We start from the raw sequence: 18555 nt of genomic DNA on the forward strand, positions 1-18555 counted from the left end.
GGCTCCTGGGGGAGTGGACAAGGTAAGGAACAGGTATGCAAACACCGCCGTGGGAGGGGCCTACTGTGACCTCCCTGTGTGCTGGAGGGGGCAGGGAAGGGAACACTTGCCCCGTCACAGGTGGGTGCAGGGGTAGGGGAGCAGCCCAGGTGGGGCTTCGCGGGGGCACACGGGGGACATGCTGCCTGCCTGGGGGTCTGCTGAGCACAGGGTGAACATCCTGACGACCGGGCTGCAGACAGCCACTGGGGACCGCTTGAGCCCCTGGGGACCGTTTGAGCCCCTGGGGACCGCTTGAGCGCTGGCACTCATGCTTGGGACCTGCAGTGAGGAGGGAGCCTGTGCCAGGCCATAGTGATGTGGGGGCACACTGCCCTCCCCGCCCCCTCCCTGTGTGCCCGCTCTGTACCTGTGTGCACGGCCCCACCCTGCTATGGACACCGGTGCTGGGCACCAGACCCCTGCCTTGATGGACGCGCAGCCGGTGCTGGGTGGCTGAGCACCAACCAGGAGCAAACTCAAACAGGTGTGCGTGCAAATCTGCACATGTGGTGTAGGGGTCTGTGACAGAAGAGGAACCAGGCGTGAGTTAAGGCACAGAGGGTGTGGGCTCTGGGCACCATCCCCAGTGATCAGGCACCACCTCTGCCAGGCCACGGATGCCCTGCAGGGAGCAGGAGACAGGAACCACAGGTGGGCCACTCTGAGGGCAGAGCTGAGGGGCAGAGCCAGTCTGGGGCTCCCCTCCCCGCTGAGAAAGCAAGAGCTGCTGCCCCCCGCTGTGGCACCGCTGGTGGATTTAGCCGCCTGGGCTGTGGGGTAGGACCATCCTGGACTGGAGAAGAAGGCTGCTTGTCCAGGGCCTGGGCAGGAGGAATGAACCACAGGACAGGCGCTGGGCTGCAGGCTCACGAGACTCCAGGCTGTAGAGTCAGAACCAGAACCTCCCGTGCAGCTCAGGAACTTGGGGGGCTGGCTTGACACAGGACCCCTCCCCCAGCAAGAACACCAGTGAGAGGGAGAAGAACTAACCACAGGAGGACTGAGCTCGAGTTCGTGCCACAAGTTCGAACGCCGCTTGGAAGCCACATCAGGACAAGTAGGCACGCACCCTGCTCAGAACCCATGCCAGGACGGGCATGAGGACACAAATGATGCCGCTTCAAAGAGCTCAGAAGCAAGCTGGGAAGTGAGAATCCAACGGGGAGAAGTGCAGAACCCACAGCGGAAGAGCAGTCTGCCGTGGGGATGGAGTGGCTCCGCCATGGGGAAGCCTCCTCGCAGTGCTGCCCATTCTGGCCGCCGGCACCCAGAGACCTGGACCCTTCCGCCCCGTCCTACATCGGAAGGCCCCAGAGGGCTCAGGGCACACGTGGGAACAAGAATCCAGGATGGGATGCAGTCAGGGTCAGACCCTCCCATGCCGCAGGGACAGGAGCTCGGCCGGCTGGCGCTTCCCCAGAGCGTCCTTCCCTCGCACTGAAAGCAGCACGGCACCAGCAAGTGGGAAAGGAATTGCAGGCCTCTGGTGTGGCCTTGGACCTGGACACGGACGCTCTGTGGAGCCCCACTGTGGGATCAGTGTCCGGTTAAGTGTCCACTGTTGCAGATGCCTCCACGGACCCCAGGGGAGGCCTGCTGTGGCCTAGCCATCTCCAACCCTGCCACCAGGTAGCTGGAGGTGGCTTGCTGGGCCTCAGCTTGTGGCATCCCTGGCACCTGCCTGTCCTCCAGGCCACCCTTAAACCTCTCCAAGGTTGAGGACTCCCTGTCTGCCCAAGGCAACTCTGATTCCAGTGGCTCTAAAGGCTGTGTCAGCAAGGCCAGGCCAGCACCCGGATAGAGCAGCCAACTGCCAGGGCCCATCCTGGTGTGCCAAATGGCCCCTGCATGGCCACACCAGCACTGCTATGCAAGGCTGCAAAGAGGCCTTTGGGTGGTCACCTTGGGCCTCGTGTCTCCGTGGAGAAGGCTGTGGGAGCTGTTGCTCCGACAGCTCGCTGCACGGCAGGGGCTTGGGGGCTTGGGGGAGCGTGAGTGGTTCCGTCTGAGCCTCGGGCACTGCCTTCCAATGGGAACTGGCAGGGCTCTGTGTCTTTGCCGCCAGCACCACGTCCCCCAGACCCAGGAAGCCCACCTGCAGGAACCTACGTCGGAAGACGCCCACCCCACCCCAGCTCCAGCTTCTCCTGCCTACAGCGCTCACTCCACGGGAGTCCCGAGGGAGGTCCCTGCTTCACCTGCCCTGTGAGCTGCACCGCACCGTGCTCCGAGGATGAGGTCCTCCCAGCATGTTCCAGCCTGGAGCCTCTACAGTGACACATGCTTCATGGAACAAGCTGCCCACGGGAGGCCTGGCTGAGCCCAGCCACCTAGTAAGACTAGTAGGACCTAGTAGGAGCTGCTGGGGGCCACGGGGCGGGGGACTCCTAAAGGGAGGAGGGCAACTCCTGCAGCCCCTCATGTGCTGTCGCCCTGCTCAGCCTGTGGGCTGTGGTGCACTGCGGGGCTGCTGCCACTGTCAGCCAGGCTGGTGGCCTTGGGGGCAGAACTGGGGCAGCCTAAACACCAGATACCCGCAGGCACCCACGCTCCCACCTTCCAGGGCAAGAGGTGTTGGGTGGATAGGAAGCACTCAGGTCCCATGGGAAGCCCTGGTGCAGGCTGGGATGCCCACCTGTCCCAGATTCCCACCCCAGGGTCTTTCCTACTGTGGTGAGAGGGAACCAGTAGGTGACCGGGCCCCTGGTGAGGGGGGCACAGGAGGCCCTGCCATGCAGGGTACATGGTGCTGGTCATTGCTCTGCCACCCCAGCACCACCAGGGAACCTGTCGTGGTGCGCCTGTAATCTCTGCACTGGGTCTGTCACGGATGCGTTGTGGTTGGCTCGGCTTGCGTGGACAGTGAGCAGTGCTGGCCAGCCCGTCTCAGGGTGGGGAGCCGCGGCCTCCCACAGTGGACGAGCTGAGTCAGCCCGGAGCTCATTTTCCAGGAAGAACAATGGAAGCCGACTCCCTGGTCTCAGCCCACCTCCTGGCTAACTCCAACGGCACTTCGTAATTTCTTTTCCTCAATTGGGCATTTGATTTTCCAAATGCCTAGCTTTATACCTGAGTGTAAGGGGAGTCTGTAATGGGCAGCTGAGTTAACCAGGCACAGGATTCAGGAAGTTTTCTCCCCCACCCCAACTTGTGGTCACGTGAGCAGCTGGGGCATCCTTCCGCTGCTGCTTGTGATGGAGCCAGAGGCCCTCACTCCGTCCGGGCCACCTCAGCAGTGCAGTCTGAAGGCTGTAGCCCTGGAACCGGGAGTCTAGCATGTGGCCAGCTCCAGGCCTCAGAGTCCATGTGTACGAGATGGGCACTGGCCTGAAGGCAGCGCTGGCCACCTTGGTGTTCCTGGACTCCAAGGGTGAGCAAGGTGATGCTCATGCTGCCATGAAACCCGGCAAGGTCCCCTCTCCTGCCCATATTCAGGGAGAGAGACGTGCATTCCTGGGTCCTGAGAACTCCAGGGAGAAAGTTGTCCCTGCTTGTGGACATGGGGCCACTCACTTGCCATATGCAGGGACCTAGCCTGGATGTACCCAGCCCCGAGCCCTGCAGCAACCCCCACTGTGAGACAGCAAGGCTCCGAGCAGGGAAAGCCAGGTGAGTGGCCCCAGCTAGAAGGGCCCAGCTCTGGCTCACGGAAGGACAGGGCCTCCACACAGCACACTAGAGGGGGACTGGCCTTCCGGGGTGAGCCAGGATGATCCAGCGAGCACTGCCTTACCAGGGAAGGGGTACAAATGAGCCACTATTGAGGTTAGGCTGCATGAGCCACAGCCGGTCCTGTGCTGGCTGTCCGTCTGCTGCTCATGGCCACGGCTGCTGGGGAGCCACCGGGCTGGGCACCTGGCTACCAGGGACTGTTGTCCAGCCACTGGGCTTGCTTGTGTCTCATGAGTTACTCTTCCCCTAGGAGAGGAAAGAGTTGCCGCTAAATCCTCGGCACGGCAGAGAGACCCTGAACACACCAGCCTCTCCCAGTCCCTGCACCCTCTCCCCACCCACCCCCCGGTGCCCAGAGAAGCAGGTGATAGAGACGTGGGGTGGGGCCAGGTCCGGGGCTCAGCCTCACTGTGAGCTCCTGAATGGCCATCCTGGCGATAGCATAGACTAACCAGAGCCATGAGTGCTTGCAAGGGCAACGCGCATGCGGCTGACACAGCCCCTGCGGCTTATCCTTGTGCACAAAGCCAAGTTCTAGGGTGCCGGGGAAGCCCGTGTCCTGCGAGTACATAACACGGAGGGTGGGAGAGTGAATCCCAGCCTAGAGCCGGGCTGGCAGCCAATGCTGGTGTGCGAGAGCCCCTGCTGGCGAGAGCAGGCAGTGCAGGGACAGGGCCTAGAGCAGGCGCTGTATTGCAGAGGTGAATGGTCACCTTCCCTGACTCTAAGTGTGTACTCACAGGTGACTTTCTTCCCTTTCTGTCCTGCCCAGCACATTGTTTGCCGTGCTTTCCCCAACCGCGTACATTTCTCCTCTTATAGCACGACTGACCCTTTTTCTAACCTTCGCTCATCCTAGACTTGCAGCGCCAAACGCACAGGCTGACACACTGCTACCGGAAGGCCTCTTGCTATCCACGCCCCCCAGGTGGGCTTGGGTCTCTCGCTTCCGCTGCTCTGACTTATCACCACAGGTTGCCAGGGCTGCGCTCACAGAGGCACACTGGGGCTGCGTGCAGGGCCCAGGGGTTCCTCAGGTCCCTACACCGGGACGTGGGCTCCCATTCTGCTGGAGGAGCCTGAGACACAGGAACTTCAAGGCCAGGTCAGTCAGCACGCCCGGGAGGGGTCTGTGTTCCTTAAAAGGTGGGAGTGACAGCTAAACAAAGCAAGGTAGAAACGGAAAGTGTCGTGCCTTGGTCCTCCGAAAGAAGGGAAGTTGAGGCGCATGCCCCGGGGGGTGGCCAAGAGAACACGGTGCCTGAGCCCCAGAGGGATCAGAATCGCAGACAGGAAGCCGACCAGGCTTGGGCATTTGACCCAGTGGCCAAGGTGCCATGAGCCATGATGGAGACCATTCTGCCTTGGCAGGATTCTGTTGGGAAGATCTTGAAGTGAAACCGGGTCCCCTGCGTTCCACGCCTGCCTGCATACTGACAGGCTGTGCTGGAGGGCCGGCTCATTCCGTAAACTAACAAACAGTAAAGGGGACTTGCTCCGGGCGCAGAGGCCCATGTTGCAACACTTGCACAGGTGGCTGAAGCTACCAGCACCAGTGGCGCAGGTCGCCCCTGCCCCCAGCCCTCACCTGGTTCCCTTGCCATGGTCCAGCCTCAGAGCTCTGGACAGCAAGTGATACAACACCTATGTGTGGCTTTGAAACATACTGACCCCAGAGCAAGCATCTTTTACTTCCGCTTCCAGAACCTTCCTGAGGCATGTACATGAGGTGGTACAGGGCAGTGGGTTCGGGAAGCAGAGTGGCGCCCACAGCAGCCAGGAGCATCCCCGCGACCCCGTCCCTGCCCGCACACGCCTGCACCTTCACCTCTGCCACCGGCAGCCGTGCCCAGTTACCTCCTGGTGCGACCTGCATTTTCCAGTGGCCAATGGCATTTTCTGGTACTGGGGTCTTTGTTTTAGTTAACTGGGATCTTACTTGCTTCCCCTGAGTTTTGAAATTCTGCTATACAAATCCTTGCATATGTTTTCTGCTGGTCTGTGCGTGCATTCCCCTCGTTCAGGGGTCTTTGCCTGCCTGTGAGTTTGCCCTTGGACGAAGTCCAGCTTGTCCGTTTCTTTCCTTTTCCTGGCCAGGCTGTTGGGGTCAGGTCCCAGCATTTCTCTGGAGCTGGGTCATGACCACTTTCTGCTGGGTGTTACCGTTTGACCTTGTAGGTGGCGATCGAGGGCCCATGGTGAGTTGACTGTTTCCAGGTGGTATGAGTTGGGATTGAGGTTTCTAAGTTTTGCCTGTGTTTGTCCAACTTTCCCGGCATTATTTCTTCAAAGCCTGCCTTTCTCCCTTGGCCATCCCTGGGCTCAGCTCTGTCTCTCCACGCTCCACACACGCCCTGTCCTCCACTCTCCCTGGATCGCTTTGGCCACAGAGCCAGTCTCCGAAGCGGATCATAAGACACCCGTTGCTCTTTTTCAGTTATTTGGCTATTTTGGTTCCTTTATATTTCCAGAGAGTTCTAGAAACTTTATGAACAATCCTTCTGGCTCTTCTACCTGTGGGTTGTAGTGGGCAACTGGCTTCCTTGTGTCAAACCTTCCCACCCACGTAGTCTGGGTCTCCAAGTCTCCATTGAGTTCTAATTTTTAGCATACGCATGTTATCATGCCCTGTTAGAGTTATATCTAATATCCTGGGTGTTTTCAGGATATTGCATAGACCTTTTCATCTTGGGTTTTGTTTAACTGCTAGATTACAGAAGTATCAAGGTCAAGTGTCCTTTTGGCCAGAGGTCACCAGCTGTAGCAGAATGTACGTGTTCACACCGCATGGCTCCCTCCGATTGAGCATCGGACGGTTTGTACAAACTAACCCAAGTCCCAGTCCAGCTGCTCCGCGCTGTGCCCATAAGCAAACTCTCAGTTATTCTGGGACAGTTGTCCTGTCCAGGAGCTTGACTCTGCAGTGAGCCTGAGTGGCCTGCATGTCAGCTCAGCCAACAGTTGCTGCTGACTGCCCTTGTAGGCTCATGTGGGAACCATGGGATTCCAGGTTTCTTGATGAATGGGTCCAATCCCTAACTCGTGGCTCTCAGAGCTAAGTTACAACCTGACCACACTGGTGCATGCTGTGAGGACTTTCTTAAGTTCCCCTGAGGAGTTTCTACGTTTGTGATAGCAGTGCGCACCTCTGCTACCACCTTCAGAGCGGCACTGCGCACTCCAGCTCCAACTGCCGGGTGCAAACCTTTCATGGCACCGCTTACCTTGCTGGCGGGTGTGATTTGGGACCCTGGGTTGTGGCAGCGGTGTGTTCTTGCCAATCCTGTTTTTCTAGTTTCATCACAGGCTAGGGACTAGGGTGGAGGCACTGCTGTGATTGGCACACCACGTGGGGAGCGCCCAGCTGACCGCCAGGGGAGCTGGTCTCTGCACTCCTGCCAACAGCAACGAGTGGTCAGAGCCAAGGCATAAAACTGGACTCTCTCCCACCTGTTAGTCCAGTAGGCATTCTAGCAGGAAACATGCCCACGAACGTGGCCCCCACCTGGCCCTCGTGCAGTTTGGGTATGACTGAGGCGCCTGGGGTCTGGACAACAGAGGCCAGGGCCGAGTCTCCAGGTGAGGGGAACATATCTGCCTGGGGCTTCGAGCAGGGCTGACAGGTCCCCACGTCCCAGGACCCGCTGCCGGGGCTGCCTTGGGTGTGACTGCCGAGACAAAGAACATGCTTTCCTCAGGGCTGGGCCTTCGCTGCCCTGCTTGGCGGGGACCGCACTCACATGACCTGGAACGCCATCTGTTGGTCGCAGCCGCACGGTGAGCCTGTGCTGGCCACATCCTAATGCCAAGAGCTGCACCTGTGTCTGGTGAAGCGTGGCTGGCAGCTTGGCATAAACTCCTTGGTCCCAAGACCAAGGCAGCACCCAGGCACACAGCTTCCTTGAGGGTGGGCGGCAGGGGCCATGGACGGGCCCTGAGGCCACACGTCTGTTTCAGGACCACGCGAGAACTGCCCACTACGGCTCCCTACCCCAGAAGTCAACACATGGCCGGCCTCAAGAGGAGAATCCTGTACTTCACTTCTTCAAGAACATTGTAAGTGGCGAGGCAGGGGGCGGACACTGCTGACAGGAGGAGGGTGGGCGCTCGTCACGCAGAAATGACCCAAAGCCTTCCTGGCCACTCACTCCTCGTGCCCAGTCCCGGTTCCAATCGTGGGCTCCCGAGGCGTACCTGTTGCTGCAGGAAATTCTCTGCTGGGCTGGGTCAGCTTCAGCATGGGAGCTTGGCCCAATCCTGGGGACAGTGGAAGGAACCGTGTCTGCTGAGGCCTGGAAGGGAGGACTCAGGGAGCACAGAGGACCCGGGATTCCTCCCACACTGGATGCAGGCCACGCACGGGCCATCTGAGCTCTGTTCTAGTGGATGTGGCCTTTTCATGGTGGGTCCACGTCCTTTGGACCACAACACCCGCAGCATCGGCCCCAGTGTGGACCGAGGACTGCAGTTAATGGTAACCGTGTCGAGTCGGCGTCTGCTCATGAGCTGTCCTATGTGAGAAACTAGCCAGTGGTGTTGACTGGGGGACGGGGTGCCGTGAAGGCTGAACGGGGCCTTGTCCCTGCAGGAAGCAGGTCTGTTAGAGGCAAGCAGGAAGTTGCAGGTTCCTGACTACAAACCCAGGGCACAGCAGGTGCTGTGAGGGGCAGTGTGGGGAAGGAAGTGCTGGGGTTGGAGGAGGTGGGAGGGGGTCCCAGGACCTCAGGGTGGGCCAGTTCCTGTGGCTGCTCCCAGAAACCCTGAGGCCTTAGGGCTCATGCTCCATAGCTCTGCAGGAGCCGAGCAGCAGGGGGTGGGTTCGAACCCCACTCTGCAACCTGGGAGGACCCTGTGGGAGGGAGAGGGTGTACTGCAGCCCAGCCCTGTGTGTGTCTTCCAGGTGACGCCGCGCACGCCCCCTCCGTCACAGGGGAAGGTGAGTGTTTGGTGTCTGGATTCGTCACCACCTCACGGGTAAACTCTCCCCAAATCCCAACATGTGCCAAAAAGAGGGCCGGGTGCACCCACACCACACGGCACACCCCTGCCTGCAGCCGCGCAGCCTGTGCTGGCCAGCCCAGTTGGGCAGTATTTCCTGGCTGTGCCAATGGGCCCCAGCATTCTTGCCCCCAGCCCTGACCCTGCCGCCCTCGGGGGCAGCTTGGGCGGGGCCCCGGGGGAGCTGTTTGCCTCTCAGTGCCCGGCGGTGACCACCGTGCTCTCTCTTGCTCACACAGGGGCGAGGACTTTCTCTCAGCCGGTTCAGCTGGGTAGGTGCCTCACACTGCACCCAGCCCCTCCCCGCTGCCCGCACGGCCACTTGCCTTTTACGTTTTGCTTTTTCAGTTGCTTAACCTGCCTTTTCTGTCCCGGGGATGCCATCTGCCCACCCGTGCTGGCCAGGGACCGTCTGCCGGTGGAACTAGCTGTTGCCATTCAGGGCACCCAACCCCTGGCTTCAGATGCTGGGACCAGGCACCATCTCCCTCCTCTCAGGCAGGGCTCGCGGCCCCTGCCCGGGGAGTACAGTGGCGTCTGAGACAGAACTGGGGCTGCCCGGCCCCCATGGCCACCCCCAGCATGGACATTCCGCGGGGGGGGCGAGGAAGCTGCTTGTGGGAGGCGAGAGACCAGGTGCAGTTAGTGCACGTCCAACAGTCACCCCAAAGGGGCTAGTTCTGCTTGCATCTTAGGAATAGCTAAAAAGCTGTCAAGCTGCCTGGGGAAATTTTGTGAAATGTTAGGCTTTGCAATACTGAGAGTTTCAAGGAGGATTTTAATTTCTTTTTAAGATTTCTTGATGTATTTGAAAGGCAGAGTTAGAGAGAGAGAGAGAGAGAGGCATCTTCCATCTGCTGATTGACTTGCCATGTGACCACAATGGCCGAGTTGGACCAGGCCAGAGCCAAAAGCCTGGAACTCCATCTGGGCGTGGGTCCCTCCTGCTGCCTTCCCAGGCATGTTAGCAGGGAGCTCAATGGAAAGCGGAGCATCTGGGGCTTGAACAGTGCTCTGGTGGGGTTCTGGCATCATAAATAGTAGTGTAATTCATTGCACCACAGCACCACAGCACCAGTCCACTGAGGGGTCAGATACCTGATCGCTGCTTGCAACCACTGGTGAATTTGAGGCTGGCCCAGTGGGAGGCGCCTGCAGGTGCGTCCTGGCCCAGTGGCAGGTGCTTGCTGGTGCTCCGGCCCAGTGCGAGGTGCCTGCAGGTGCGTCCTGGCCCAGTGGCAGGTGCTTGCTGGTACCCCGGCCCAGTGCGAGGCGCCCGCAGGTGCGCCCTGGCCCAGTGGGAGGGGCCCACAAGTGCGCCCTGGCCCAGTGGGAGTGGCCCACAAGTGCGCCCTGGCCCAGTGCGAGGCGCCTGCTGGTGTACGCTGTTTGCTGGCCTAAGCTCACTGAATAGAACTCAGGATTTCCGGAGTGAAAGAGTGACCCGCAGCCTAGGGACTGGACATTGAGTCCCCTGGGACGCTGCAACACCCTCACATGCTGGTCCGGAGGCCATGAGTGCGTGAGCCATGAATGAAAGGACTTTTATGGCGAGTTGGAGGGAACAGGAGACAGGGAAGGGACGGGGAGGCAGGTGGGGCTCAAGAGAGATGCAGTCCGGCACCCTGCTCAGAATCAGGGTGAGGACGTTTGCCAGAACTTTCTACATACCTGCTTTTCCTGGGCCATTTGGACTAGCTCTCCCACCACAGGATTCTGGCTTTTCTGTGCCAGCAGGAGCCCCTGATGGAGCTGCTTTGGACCCAGACGCGCGTCTCCGACCCTCCCTGCTTGACCCCAGCCAGATGCCACTAACGGTTACCCAGCTCTCTTCCTTCCAAAGCAAGCTTCACTGTGCCCCGTTCCCTGGCAGCCTGCTGTCGGCAGCCACAGGACCCTGCACCTGCTGGGAGCTTACAGACTCCCCACCTCCGTTCCCTGTCACTCAGCTGTCGGCAGCCACAGGACCCTGCACCTGCTGGGAGTTTACAGACTCCCCACTTCTGTCTCTAAACTGTGTTGTCTGCTTCCTGGGAAATTCTAGGTGACCCGGGAATAAACGTGACCGTGGACTGCAAGAGAGGAACCGCCGGTCCCTGGACCGAGTTCCCGGGAGCTCCTCACTTGTGTACCAGCATGGACCCGGTGTGGCCAGGCACAGCCCTGGGATGCCAGGGTGGCACTGCCTTCCCTCAACCATCACCTCTCATCCCTCCCCCTCCTGATACCGGTGTGGACAAGGCCACTGCGGTTCTGCGTGGCCGCAGCTGCTGCCAAGCACAGGTGGCCTGAGAAGGCTATGGCAAAGATGGCTCCTGCAGAGGGAGGTGCCTGGACGTTAACCGAGTTTGGCTCCTCCCACATGAGGTCCCTGGGCCTTCAAACTCTTCCCAATTCAGGGACTGTAGGCCCCTGGATCCCAGCACCAGCATTGGTCCTGACCCGGTCTGGTCAACCATGGGGGAGGTTCCTCTGGTTTCAGCATCTCATTGTGTCCAGGAAGCCCCGGGAGCCAATCCCACTGGTCACCCAGGACCCTGGCTTCGGGCACAGCCCCATGCACACCCTTGACCCGTGAAGGGCCACTTCCCAGGCAGGCAGGCATGGCTTCTCTGGAGAACTCCATGGTGTGGGCATGGGGGCAGCACAGGTGGTGACAACAGGGACACTGGGCTGCCGCAGCCCCAAAGCTGGGGACCCTGCTGGGTGCAGACCAGGCTCCCGAGGCCTCCAAGCAGCACGAGCCTGAGTTGCTGGGGTCTTGTCTTGCAGGGCGCCGAGGGCCAGAAGCCCGGGTTTGGCTATGGGGGCAGAGTGTCCGATTACAAGTCGGCCCACAAGGGCCTCAAGGGCGCTGACGCACAAAGCACGCTGTCCAGGCTCTTCAAGCTGGTAAGCACCCCCGGGGGTGGCTGACCCGGCTCGTAAGGCTGTGGCCCAAGTCATGGTAGCAGGGAAGGCGGCCAGGCTGCTGGGCTCTACCTTGGTAGTTGGCACGGAGGGGGCAGGGCACTCCGGAGCACCAGCCATGGGCTCTGGGTGAATGTCATGTTGTTCTGGGCAGAGCCGAGGCCAGGCCCTGGAGATCCAGGGCTGCATGAATACTGAGTAGGTATACCCAGAAACACAGGGCTCTGAGGCCGCTACACCTGCTGTGAGTCATGCACTGTGTGGGAGCAAGACTGCCCCTCGGCTTAGAATGGCTTCTGCTGCAGGCTTTGTGAGGTGAAAAACAGAAAGAAAAAAGTGCTTTTGTGGACCAAGAACCAGGAGGGTGGGCATGGCCCGGCAGGCCGTGACAGCAGTCTTGTGTGCATGGCAGAGCCTGGTGGGCACGGTGGGGAAGCCACACAGCATTGCCTGGCGCTCCTCAGACACGCCTTAGAGGTGTGGGCTTTGCAGGCCCAGGCTCATGTCCAGGGTCCAGCTTTCAGGTCAGTAGGAGGCCCCCAGGGGAGTCCCCCAGGCCCTTGTGGCTTTGGAAAGACAGATGGGGTCAGGCCTGTGGGGTGCAGACAGCAGGGCTTCAGGGCACGGGCCCAGGCAGGCCCAGTGTCCATTCCTTGTCTGCCCTGGGCATGCCGTGGTGCCAGCCGGCCCACTCTGCTCCCACCGTCCGAGGCCTCACCTGAATTCTGGATCTAGCCCTGCTTGTTCGGAAGCACCCTGATGTATGCAGATGCTCCCACGCTGGCACGCTGGTCCTGGGGCACTGGGAGGTCCCCGGAGGGCACAGGCCTGAGCCAGGGCAGGCAGGGACAAGCTGAGGGACACCCTGCACAGAGCCTTTCTGGGCACATGCCAGGGGTAGGGGGGCCCTTGCAGGGATGGTGAGGGGACACTCACCCTGGGAGAAGAGCTTATGTGCAGGGCAGAAGTGAGAGGGCGCTGCGGGAGCCGGGAGCCGAGGCAGGAGACAGGCAGCGCTGGCGCCCCGTGCTCACTGCGGACCACGAGTCTCGGGCGTCGGTGCCCCTCACTGGGCCTGTTCACACGGCCCTGCGCACTCAGCTATGTCACCTCAGGTCCCTCCGTCGCCGCCCTAGTGCCAGCGGCATGGGCTTCCTCACCTGCAGAGGGTCGAGCGGATGCGCTCAGCCTGACCCGTGTCCGACATCCAGGCTTGGCTGTGAGGGTCACATGGTTGGTCCTGGTCACACTGGGAGTGCCCGGCCCTGCCTGGGGGAGAGCGTGAGAGCAACCAGCTGGCTCTTTGCTGGGCAGTGCACTCCCAGGGGACACGTGTGACGACAGGGCAGATTTTACGCCAGCTTCCCAGATCAGGCTGTGGCAGCCGGGGGCCGGCGGTAAGGATGTGGGCACTGTGAGGCAGGTGGAACTGCCCCGGAGCAGCAGGTCCCCATGTGGCCACAGCAACCTGCCTGCAGATGCCAAGGACCAGAGCCAACATTTGCTTCTTGAATGTGAATAACACATGTGTTGCCACAGAGCAGCCCCCATGGAAATATGTGATCCAAGGGAAGGCCAGAGAAGCCTGGGAGGCTAACCCCAGGGGAGACACCTGACGAAGGACACGCCTCCCTGGCGTGTGGCATCCCCTCCCCTCGTGCCCACATGGCACCGCCACCCCGTCTGTCAGCAGCTCTCTGCCTCCCTTCCAGCTGCATTTGCCCAGGAAGCATGCTGGGAGCGTCCTCCAACCAGCCCTCTGTGTGACCAGCAACTGGAGGGCAGGGTGGGGTGCCCTCTTTATTTTCCCGGGGTTTCTAGCCCATGGGGAAGCTGTACTGGAGGCGGGAGAGGCCAGCTGTGTGGCTGCGTGGCCCTGTGACGGCATTTCCAACTGTGGCCCTCGCTTACTAACACCACACCTGTGTCTGCCTTTCCCTAGGGGGGAAGAGACAGTCGCTCCGGATCGCCCATGGCCAGACGCTGAAGCCCAGCCACCTACAGAGCCCCCAGCCCGCTTCCTAACACCACCGCCTTAACGCCTTAACAGCACACCCTGCCAGCTAGCTGCCTGGAGCAGCCCATCGCCCTAACCTCCCGGGGGCCACACTCGGAGGAACCCAGGCGATGGTGCCTCGCGCTGCCCGGCCACGTGCTCACGCGTGCCCCCACCCCCGGCGGCCGGCAGCGACCGCAGCCCTGGACTTTGTTTCTGTCCCTCCCCTTCCCCTGCTTGGGCCGAGCACTGCCTGCAGGACACCCCACCAGTCCAGGAGCGGTGCGAGGGCATGACTGTGTGATCCACGCTTCCTTTGTTTTTTGTTTTCCCCTGCCACTTCGCTCACCTCCTAAAGTCAGTTTGAGTTTTCCCTAACAGGATTAGACAGTCACAGAGTGGTTTACTGCGTTGCGGGAGCTTTTGGCAAGTGGATGCAGGCCGGGCAGCTGTGAGAGTCCATGGTGGGGCAGCACAGAGAGGGGCGCGGCTGCCCCCCACACCCCGATTGGCTGAATTGGTGCGTGGCAGAGGGAGGAGCGGGAGGCAGGTGTGGACTGGGCACTGGCCCCCCAGACAGGAACCGGGGACCCCTGGGGCCCTCAGGAGGCACCCCGGCTTCCTGAGCAGAGCCCATGGGTCCAGCGGGACTTGCGTCGTGGAGCAGGACTGCAGGCGTTCTCTGGTGGCCTGGCGGTGTCTCGCTGGTCACCTTCCAAAGTGGCCGTGACCTCAGGTGGACGGCCCACGGCAGTGCTCACCGGCTCACTCTAACCATAACCCTTGGCAGCGACAACCGTCCACGCTCGCCACCTACCCACACCCCCACCCGACCTTAGGGACGCCCTGGTGTGTGCCTGTGCCCTTGAGCTACCCCCCTGCCCGGAAGGACCAAGGAGGGCTCCTCTGGGCCGCGCCTTCTCTAACCTGGCTGACTCTTCCTGGCGCTCCCTGGCTAACGTACTCACCCCTCCCTCTGACTTGCCGTCTCTCACTGGCCTTCCACAGAGCCCCTCGCTGGCGCCACTGCCCTTGGCGTCAAGGTCATAGTTGATGTAAGGCCAAGAGGCCTCAGTCTAATCCCCTTCTAATCCTGACTGCTCAGTGTGGGTTCCACGGGAGGAGTGGAACCCTGGAACCAAAGCCCCCACAGCCTTCAGCACGGCTCGGTCCACCGCTGCCCACTGCCAAACCGCCCCTGTCGCCGGGCAGTGCAGCTGTGGCCCTCCCCAGAGAGCAGGTGCTGCGAGCTGCAGACAGTACACACCTTCTTGAATATTGAAATAAAGTAATAAACTGTTAATGGCATCTGCTTGGTGTCTTCCGTTGTGTTCCGTTTGTGTAGTGCAAGCCCCTGGGACAGCCTGGCCAGGCCCCAGACTGCAGGTCCTGTGAGGGAGCGGGCGGCGAGTGGCTCGGTTAGCATTGTCCGACTGACACGGAGAACCCTGCACCGAGCTGACGCCTCTGCTTCCATGCCTCCAGGCACCACATGGGCCTCTCCTTGGCAGTGCTGTGGACATGGGCTCCCCGCTGTGACTGGTCACCAGGGTGCTCTTTCGGAAGGACAGAGAGGTCCATTCCTGGGTCGTCGTGCTGTGGACACAGCCCCTGGCCCTTCGTGCCCCAGGAGCAGCTGTGACGAACTCCGCGCTGTGGAGTGTGGGCTGAGAAGCCCCGCTCCAGACAGGCAATGGACCCCGCGGGCTGTTCATCCAGGGGTGCCCTCCCCCAGGCTCCTCCAGGCGCGGAAGGCCCTACCCAGCCCTGTGCTGCCGTCTCGCAGGCCCCTCCCACTGAGGAACTGGGGCAATCCTACGGATTGTGACATTCACAGACTGCCTTCCTTGAAGGGCAGGTCTATGGCGACACCACCTGGGGGTGCAGGCGACAGGAAGCCAAGACTGCTAACCTCACGTGAGCACAGTGAGCAAGAGGGAAACAGAACCAATTCCAGCCTAGGCCGAGCCCCGGGAACTGTGTCCTAGTGAGATGCCTCCCACTGCGCCTTCACCCCACCTCCCTGAGAAGGGACCCCAGGGACCCGCCCCGGCTCTGGGGCCAGTGGGCATCGGAGGGTCCCCTGAGCCCAACATCCCAGCACCACGGTAGCCTGCCTTCCATTGGATCGTGTCAATCTGTGCAGCTATGGCACTGGGCACTGCCACTGAGCAGCAGCTGCCGGGTGGGAGAGTAGGGTACCAGCTCAGGACAGTGCCCGGTGGGGAGGGGATGCCTGTGCAGCGACCCAACCCCGCAGGCTGGCCGTGGGCTGCATTGTGAGCTGGGTGTGCAGGAAAGACAGGGCCTGAGGAGATGCCTTCAAAGGCAGTGGGAAGTCCTCATGCCAGCCACCTGGCGCTGCATGGCGGAGTGGCCTGGGCTGTGTGGGAGAAATAGTAGAACTGTGCTCCCCACATTCTGCAGAGCTGGGACCAGCGGCCCTGGGTGCGCCTCATTCCTCCCGCAGCCAGCATCCTCTCTGCGGAGTGACAGCTCCCATGCTTGCCTCCCCAGACCCAGTTCCATTCTCTCGGGCTCTGCTCAACCAGCCCCTTGTAGCCACAACCAGGCTGAGCTGCAGGTGGCCGGCTTGTCCTGGGCAAGCCATCGTGGACCCTTTGATACCAGCCCTGCTGCCTGTGGAGGGCCTTCCTGGCCTACCTTCACCCCTAACTCTGTAAGCGAGCAGTAGTAATGGATGGCACGGGGCAGCCGTGTTAACTCCTTCCCTCCCAGGGGGTAGTAGGTGTGGCCATAGCTCACCAACATGCAGGACTGGCAGGAAACCAGCAGAGGAACAGAGATGGCAGAGGCCAGAGCTGAGCTCCCCAAGCTAGGCGGGCAGGCAGGTGCACAGATGGTGGGGGTCTTGGTGGATGGGCAGCACCTGCACATCCATATGTGGACACTGACCTAGGAGTGACAGGCCCCCTGTACACGCATGCACTTTCCCTTGAGACAGCCCTGCTGTGGGCTTCCCGAGGGAGAAAGCTGCGAGGAATCCTGTGCTTCACCCCCAAGGAGTCTTGTGCCTTCCCAGGGGTGGCTCTGTGACCACGAGACCCCAAGGGTCCAAGGCGGCTGAACCTGCCAGGCACCTGTGTGGACCAGGCCGGGGTATGTGAGAGGTGGAGGGAAGGAGAGGCAGCCCAGTAGGAAATCGTGTGTGTGTGTGTGTGTGTGTGTGTGTGTGTGTGTGTGAGAGAGAGAGAGAGAGGAGAATCTGCGTGTGCCTACAGGGAGGTGGGTGGGCAGACAAGACTGCCTGGTCTTGGCTGGGACACTCACCGTGGGGATAGCTGGCTCTACCTCAGTTCAGCAGCCAGCGTTTGTACTGCCAGAGTGGACAGGGGGCCCACGGTAGCCGCCTGGACCCATAAGCTGGACACACACTGCTCTGCCCAGTCATGGTGTGCATGGAGCCATCTGTGGCCACCTGGCAGAGCACAGGCCAGCAGCTCGGAGATGTCCACACAAGGAGTGGGCGCCTGGCTATGACACCATCATCATCAGGGACCCTCCTGGATGTCCTCCCCAGGGACACTGAACTGCAGCTGTCCGTATCCCTTCCTGGAAATGACGTAGGATTTGCCCAAACCCCAAGCACAGCCTCTGCACGCCAAGCGTCCCCTTGGGTGACCGGCCACCCACAATGCAGACTCACTCTGCCGTGTCGTGCCCAGCGGGTGTCCACCTGTGGCACAGCGGTGGTTTTCTACGATTTTCCATCACGCAGACCTGCATCCCGTGTCTGGACTGGAGGTGCTGAGAGCCAAGTGAGAACCATTCGTCACCAACTTCGGCAGCTTTTCTGGGAGTATGAGACGGCTGGTGCCCCTGGGGGTCCCCAAGTCACAGATGGGGAAACCCCACAGGGAGCTGTGACTGCATTAAGCCTCCACGCCTTGGGCCACACACCGGAGTCATGTTCTCTCAGGCTTTAGTCTTGGTGGGGTCCCTGAGTCTGCCCCAGGGACAAGGAGCCTCCGAGCCACGAGCTGCAGCACAGCACACCTGGAGGAAGTGGACACTACAAACTCACTGTGATACGCCTGGGAAAGCCTGGTGTCCTGACATCCCAGCAGGAAGCACAGGTGCCAGTGAGGGACTCTCAGGCCACTCCCATCACGAGAGGGTGGAGAGTTCGCAGAAGGCCTGGGGACAGACGCCGCGAAAAGCCCCAGCCATGCGGTGCCCAGGTCCTGCCTGCACGGCAGCTCAGCTGACCCCACGCCCAAAGAAGTACATGTACAGGAGTTTTAAAATAATACAAAAACTATTTTTATTATTCTTAGAGCCAGCACACTGGCTTTTGGTATAACTATCCATTTCTAATACAAAATTGGATTAAATAAATATCATCCAATGTATAAATAGACCATGAGACAATTCTCAAGATACAAAGAGTTTTTCGGTAAATAAAAAAAAAAAATTAAAAACGTTCTTTCGTGGTAAATTAAGGACAAATCACTCTGTCATTTTAGAATCTGTCAAGTAGAATACACATCTCAGCTTAATACAAAAGTGTTCATGCTGTAATGGGTTACACATAAAAAAGATTAAATAGCAAAATCTTTCATGTTACCACCCATTTCCTGGCATTTCTTCTAATCTTTATATCTTAGTGTCTTCAATATGTATTACTCTTTCTTAGGGGAAAAAGCCCCAAACACTAGCCCAGCATGTCTGTGTTGAGTGTGGCCTTTCTGTGCGCCTGTGCGTCTCGGGAGGGGACAGGTGGTGACTGAGCCGCTGCCTGCTCTGGGAACCGGCCACAGCGAAGTGGAGCTGCCTCGCACTGCGGACAGCACGGTCCGAGCAGACGCCGTAAGACTTATGAGAACAAAGTCCAGACCTGCGGGTGCCGAGACTGCCCCTTAAGTGTGTTATTTTGAAATGTTATATTAAAACAAGACAAACAAAAATAAAAACAA

General features: G+C 60.2%; 1 protein-coding gene across 3 annotated transcripts in view; it reads left to right on the forward strand.

The window, feature by feature from the left end:
• Nucleotides 1-14376, forward strand: part of MBP (myelin basic protein) — a 41841-nt gene extending 27465 nt beyond the window's left edge. For all 3 annotated transcript variants that reach the window (XM_058676948.1, XM_004579420.2, XM_058676949.1), the window contains 4 exons: nucleotides 7672-7770; nucleotides 8615-8650; nucleotides 11485-11604; nucleotides 13565-14376. In XM_058676948.1, coding sequence (XP_058532931.1) covers nucleotides 7672-7770; nucleotides 8615-8650; nucleotides 11485-11604; nucleotides 13565-13609 — 300 coding nt within the window. In that variant the 3' untranslated portion in view covers nucleotides 13610-14376. The remainder of the gene's footprint in view (nucleotides 1-7671; nucleotides 7771-8614; nucleotides 8651-11484; nucleotides 11605-13564) is intronic.
• Nucleotides 14377-18555: the final 4179 nt, after the last annotated feature.

The sequence above is a fragment of the Ochotona princeps genome, chromosome 18 (assembly GCF_030435755.1).
Source record: "Ochotona princeps isolate mOchPri1 chromosome 18, mOchPri1.hap1, whole genome shotgun sequence".
In the NCBI taxonomy this organism is placed as follows: domain Eukaryota; kingdom Metazoa; phylum Chordata; class Mammalia; order Lagomorpha; family Ochotonidae; genus Ochotona; species Ochotona princeps.